Source organism: Littorina saxatilis, linkage group LG8 (assembly GCF_037325665.1).
Source record: "Littorina saxatilis isolate snail1 linkage group LG8, US_GU_Lsax_2.0, whole genome shotgun sequence".
Classification (NCBI taxonomy): domain Eukaryota; kingdom Metazoa; phylum Mollusca; class Gastropoda; order Littorinimorpha; family Littorinidae; genus Littorina; species Littorina saxatilis.
In genome coordinates, this window is record NC_090252.1 from 62,691,207 (window position 1) to 62,698,339 (window position 7,133).

The window sequence follows — 7,133 nt, forward strand, 5'->3', positions numbered from 1 at the left end:
GAACTTCGTACGCGTCCGTCTTCTGCGCAAACATTTATAGCGGCTTCTTTGCAAAGACTTATGAGCATCTGAGAGGGTGCCCGACAAAAAAACCACTGTAAATCCACGCCTATCAAAGTTGTTTTTCTTTCTTCAAAAGTTATTTGCAAAATGAACAATCTATATGTCCATAACACATACTTTGATTAAAGTGAACTCGACTTAACAGCAAAGAGCAATTTTCATATATATTCCGTTTTAGCGACGACGACATATCCCTTCATTTTCCAGCGGGAACGGCTCGCAAAGGCCCCGTCCCGACTGTGTGAGATGGAAAAAAGTCGCGTAAGGCGATATTACTACATTTAGTCAAGCTGTCGAACTCACTGAATGAAACTGAACGCACGGCATTTTTTCACTAAGACAAAATACAACTTTGTCAATCCCCGCGAGACGGAAATCGCGCACACATCTTATATGCATATGTTTTTAAAATCAGGAAATGATAAAGAATGAGATTAAACCATTTTTGGATCGAATTTTTCATCGTTGTACTCATTATTCTATTTTCATTAATTGTGATCACATTTTAAGAGTAAAAGGACATAATATGTATATTTTTTTAGATTCAGAATTTGATGAAGATTTACGATGCAATCAATTTAAATCTGTTTGCAAAAATTCGATTTTAATGACAACTTTAATGAGCAAACTCATGAATACATTGTTAAGCCACACACACACACACGACCTACGCACGCACATGCACACACACACTCACACACACACATACGCACACATACACACACACATACACACACACACACACACACACGCACGCACCTACACAAACACACACACACACACACAAACACACGCACACACACATACACACACACACACTCACACACACACACACACACATACACACACACACGCACGCACCTACACAAACACACACACACACACACACAAACACACGCACACACACATACACACACACACACACACACACACACACACACACACACACACACACACACACACACACACAAGGCCACCACCATCGTCCCAAATCCAAGTCAATGTTATAACATTTAGTCAAAACTTGACCCAATGTAACTATACGAGGGGAAAAACACCACACACAATGCGGATAATATAATATTATGTTAAGATGCAAATGGGTAGTGTGCCTGTGTCACAAAGCAACGCGGACCTTCGGATAGAGAGTTATTGCCCGACATATCACTCGACTAGAACCAAGACAGGGAAGAGGACAAGGAGTAACAAAACACATTCCCAAAGACATTAATGGCTTTTGAATTTAGATTTATAGGACCTGTGTCTACTCTGCGAACTGTTCGAAACAGTCATGTTTGCTCGACACTTGTGATATTGTACAGTGCTGCATGGCCCCGACACTTGTGATATAGTAGAGTGCTTATTGTCTTCATGGCCCCGACACTGTTTTGACAGCCATGGACCTTCACCCTGACAACTCAGTATGAGTCGATCGGTACCCGGATGTACATTACTTCGAGAAACACGGGTGTGCACGAGTCAGCCCCCGTGTCTGATTGGTTGACTTGGGGTTTGCAGACGGGATTTCAACCAATCCGAGCACGCAGCTGGCACCCACTGAGTTGGTAATACTCTCGTGCACATTCTCCCAGGAACTGGGTGCAGACATCGTGTGGCACTGATTAAAGATACTGTCTTTCCCGTGAAAATCATCTGGTACATCCCTTTTCATCTACCATGTTTTTATCACTCTCTCTCTCCCTCTCTCTCTCTCTCTCTCTCTCTCTCTCTCTCTCTCTCTCTCTCTCTCTCTCTCTCTCTCTCTCTCTCTCTCTCTCTCTCTAAAGCACAACGCAATAGAGTTACCGAGTTAGTACGCCAGGCAAAAAGTAATCATTTTCATAAATTGGTTGAAGACAAAAAAGATGTTGCCACGCTTTGGCAAGCCATAAATGAAGTGTTAGGTAAATCCCAGAGAAGAAATAGCAGATTAAATAGCGCCATTTCTCCTGACAAATTCAATGAGCACTTTCTGTGTTTGGCTGATCGATTGAAACAATCTAAAAATGTAAATGAAGAAGCCGAGGGTGGGGACACCCTGTTGTTTAGACTAAAAGAATTTTGTAGTCATAAATTGAAATCACAAGATTCATTCTCTATCCCAACTATTGCCGTACATGAAGTTGGAAAATTTATAGAAAACCTTCAGAATAATAAATCCATGGGGTCTGACAAAATCCCCCTGTCGTTGCTTAAATTAGCCCTACCGTACATAGTGGAATCCCTAACGTATGTGTATAATCTTTGCATTGAACAAAATATTTTTCCTGATGCATTTAAAACGGCAAAGGTCGTTCCACTTCCTAAAAATAAAGATGTGTCTGACCCTAATAACTTCAGGCCAATTTCATTGCTTCCTATTTTATCAAAGCCTTTAGAGAAGCACATCCAGAAGAATCTTCTGAACTACATGGAAAGGTACAAATTATTTCACAACTTTCAATCTGGGTTTCGTCCGAAACATTCCTGCAGTACAGCTCTTTCATCACTATGTGATAACTGGCTATCGGCAATTAATCGTTCGGACATATCAGGGGCTGTATTTCTTGATTTTAAGAAAGCTTTTGATCTTGTAGATCACACATTACTTTTACATAAACTCGCATTGTACGTGAACAATCCCGCAACGTGTTCATTCTTTAAATCATATCTTGTCAACAGAACACAGTATGTTTCTATAAACGGTAAAACATCTCCCGAAGGATGTTTAAAGAGTGGAGTCCCCCAGGGGTCAGTTTTAGGGCCTATCTTGTTTTGTGTATTCATTAATGACCTCCCCCTTCATATATCTAATTCCAAAGTTAAAACGGAATTTTTTGCAGATGATTCGACGCTTCACACAAGCTGTAGGACTGTTCAAGAAATTGAAATTCCATTACAGTCTAGTCTGAATGAAGTCAACAGTTGGTGTAACCAGAATTGTATGATAGTGCACCCAGGAAAGACAAAAAGCATGATTATTACAACAAGACAAAAACACCAGTCACGACCTCTTAAGTTAAATCTTTCTCTGGAATCACAACCTGTTCAGCAGGTAACGGAACATCGTGTTTTGGGTGTGATAGTCGATCAATAATTAAAATGGCAATCCCATGTACATTATATTTGTCAAAAAGTATCCAAGAATTTGTTTCTGCTATCAAAGTTAAAGCAATATGTCGATATCGCAACACTAAAACTATTTTATCATGCCCACATCTTATCCCATATTAATTACGCATCAACTCTTTGGGATGGCGTCTCTGATATTCACATGAAAAAATTAAACTCTCTACATCGTCGGGCAGCTAAAATCATGTTAAATGGTCCACAATTATCAGCTGATTTGAAGTTAAAGAATCTAAACTATCTGCCGCTAGTTAAACAGTTACAGTTTAATAAGACTGTAATGATGTATAAAGTATATCATGGCGAAGTGCCCATCTATATTCAGGACCTATTTCACAGTCACCGAAAGGTACGGGTCTATCAATTTTCTACCACCAATACCCAGGATTGATTTGTTCAAAACTAGTCAAGCCTTCTCTGGCGCTATGGTGTGGAACTCCATTCCGTCTGTAATAAGATCATTAACCTCACTAAAGAGTTTTAAACAAGCTCTGCATAATTATTTTATGTCTACCTAGATGGCTATACTAGTCTTAACACGTGCAAGTAGCTGTCAACAATTGGCAAAGCTTTATGAATTACACAAATATGTTCTTTATTATATGTATTATGTGGAATTTATGTTGCAATTTTCCATCATCATCATCATCATCATCATCATCATCATCATCATCATCATCATCATCATCATCATCATCATCATCATCATCATCATCATCATCATCAGCATCATCATCATCATCATCATCATCATCATCATCATCATCATCATCATCATCATCATCATCATCATCATCATCATCATCATCATTATCATTTACACCATATAATCATTATTAGCATTAGTGTAAACGTTGGTATCGTGTGAATTTTACCGTCGATCACTTTACATGTGTTAACATGTTGCATGTTTCGCTTTCGATTTGTATGTTGCTTACTTTGCCATTTTATTGTTTATGTTTATTTGCTTGTTTGCTTACTTGTCGATTGTTTGCTGGTTCGTTCGTTTACTTTGTTTATTTGTCATGTTGCTTTACTTGTTTATCATTTATTAGATATTTGTATTAGAAGTAAGGACCGGTTGTAAGAAAAGGCGTCGCCTTACCATCATCATCATCATCATCATCTCTCTCTCTCTCTCTCTCTCTCTCTCTCTCTCTCTCTCTCTCTCTCTCTCTCTCTCTCTCTCACACTCTCTCTCTCTCTCTCTCTCTCTCTCTCTCTCTCTCACACTCTCTCTCTCTCTCTCTCTCTCTCTCTCTCTCTCTCTCTCTCTCTCTCTCTCTCTCTCTCTCTCTCTCTCTCTCTCTCTCTCTCTCTCTCTCTCTAGTACATCCCTTTTCATCTACCATGTTTTTATCCTGGGATAAACAGCATCATTGCACATTGACTCAATCTTTCACCTGTAACCGATTCGGCTCTCATATAGGGCTAGACTTTTAAATGGGATAAGGCCAAATATTCGATTAATTTGGCCTATTTTGATGTGGGCAGGCATTTTTGACTTGAATCTGTTGCCCGGAAAAGTATACAGAACACATCAAGTTTGCTTTGCTGTGATCTGCCGATGTTTTTAACAAACCAGAGTCTCAAGAAAACCTAGGCAGAACACAGTAAGTCCACTAATTTGCTCATAGTTTTTTCATTGAACCAAATTAATTTTATGACAGAAACTAGAGCAAACAATGCAGAATGCATGCAGACGCTTACTTCCAGTAAAACTTTAATCGAGAATGTGGGGGGCGGAGGGAGGGGGGGGGGTAAGAGAGATGATGACTAACACACACGTATTTCATAATTCATTTCGACTGCAGCAACAATAATTTGGCAAAATATCTTCTTCTAAACACATACACATTTTTAAATGACACAGTCATTATTTGCAACATGTTATTCGATATCAAAAACAAACACGCTAGTGATACCCAAAACCCAATACATTGTGTACCCTGCACCCAAACAAACGCGTGTTTATCTAAGCGAATACATGATTTGTCGTCGATTTCAGGGGGTACGTTTTGATTCGGGAGAGTTGTGGGGGTACCAGCTTGTTTGACTGTGTGGGTGTCTGTCCATCAGTATTTATGATTACTGTTTGTGCGATCGTTTGTTAGTGTGTTTGCTTTGTTTTTTTGTTTTTTTTGCCGTTCTTGTTGTTTTTGGCTCACGTAAGTGTAGCCTATGCGATCGTAACTTTGTCTGTCTGTGCGTGCGTGCGTGCGTGCGTGCGTATGTGCGTGCGTGCGTGTGTATGTCTGTGGTAACATTTGAAGACGTCACATTACATTGACGTCACATTATGACGTAAGAGGGTTAGACGTCACGCGAAGGAAGTACTGAAAGTCTCGGTCATTATTATTTTGAGCGGGCCGAGACTAGTTGGCAGTCGTGTCCCTGTAAGTAGGCTACATGCAGACAGACAGATCTAGATCTAGTGTCTCGCTTTCTTGCACAGTTTCACCTATGCTCTTTCTGTGTGCAGGGGCGGACCTAGGGGGGGGTTCCTGGGTGCCCGGAACCCCCCCCCCCCCCCCATCGGTTTTTTTTTTGTTTGTAAAAAAATAAAGCGCTTTTGCTTTCCTTCCTTCCAAATGCAACATGCTTGAAACTGACGAGAAGGTGCACATATTTGTACACGCATATTTACTGAATAGATACCTTGTTATCTTCCAGGAGAGGCCTCCGATTGACCTAAAAAAATAAAATTCCTTGAGCATCAGGGGGGCTTCGCCCCCCAGACCCCCCACCAGGGCTTTGCCCCTGGACCCCACCGGGGCCTGAGCGGCCCCTGGACCCCTGCTCCAATTTGGAACCCCCCTTATCCACAACTAGGTCCGCCCCTGGTGTGTGTGTGTGTGTGTGTGTGTGTGGGTGTGTGTGTGTGTGTGTGTGTGTGTGTGTGTGTGTGTGTGTGTGTGTGTGTGTGTATGTGTGACGGAGTGATTGAGTTTGTGTTACTGTTTGTGGATTTCTTACGTGAGCCTTGATGGCTTTGCCTCTTGTTTTTGTTATTCCTGTTATTATATTTAATGTTGCTCTTGTTATGTCTGTCTGTCTGTCTGCTTGTCTGTATATCTGTATGTCTGTATGTCTGTCTGTCTGTCTGTCTGTCTGTCTGTCTGTCTGTCTGTCTGTCTGTATGTCTGTCTGTCTGTCTGTCTGTCTGTCTGTCTGTCTGTCTGTCTGTCTGTCTGTCTGTCTGTCTGTCTGTCTGTCTGTCTGTCTGTCTGTATGTCTGCCTGTCTGTCTGTCTGTCTGTATGTCTGTCTGTCTGTCTGTCTGTCTGTCTGTCTGTCTGTCTGTCTGTCTGTCTGTATATCTGTCTGTCTGTGTTTTTACTCATCACTTTTTCTGGTTATATTTTGGTACATGTTATAAGTGTGTTGTTGTTGTTGTTGTTGTTGTTGTTGTTGTTGTTGTTGTTGTTGTTGTTGTTGTTGTTGTTGCTGTTGTTGTTGTTGTTGTTGTTGCTGTTGTTGTTGTTGTTGTTGTTGTTGTTGTTGTTGTTGTTGTTGTTGTTGTTGTTGTCGTTGTTGTTGCTTTTGTTGTTGTTGTTGTTGTTGTTGTTGTTGTTGTTGTTGTTGTTGTTGTTATTGTTACGTCCGTGGATGCATGTAAGATATATTTTTGTAAAACAAGCAAGATTTCTGTCTGTCTGCATAGCTTTATGTCTGTGTGATTATCACTCTAGTTAGAAACTGGCTCAAATCAACAGCTGGTTTGTGTTCTCTGTGCAGAGTTGATTTTGTAGGCGAAATTTAATTTGAAAGTGTGTGACCTTTCAACCGTCTGCGCGCCTTAAGTCATTGCTCTGCATAGCTCTGCACTTGTCTTGCTATGTTTGGCCGTGTACGGGCCGTTGCATGCGTGTCGTGTCGTTCTCTGATGATAACGACATGGGCTGCCTCGTTCAAAATGTCAGGTTTCGTAACTCGACTAATGTCGTATTCTCTATAAATTAA

The 7,133-nt window shown here is 40.8% G+C and overlaps 1 protein-coding gene across 1 annotated transcript; it reads right to left on the reverse strand.

The window, feature by feature from the left end:
• Positions 1–4,330: 4,330 nt before the first annotated feature.
• On the reverse strand, positions 4,331–6,692 carry LOC138974794 (putative uncharacterized protein DDB_G0271982; the record flags this gene model as incomplete). The annotated part of the gene is made up of 2 exons (XM_070347523.1): positions 4,331–4,508; positions 6,541–6,692. Coding segments are annotated over 2 exons (330 nt in total), but the record flags the coding sequence as incomplete, so codon positions are not given.
• Between the last annotated feature and the right edge of the window lie 441 nt (positions 6,693–7,133).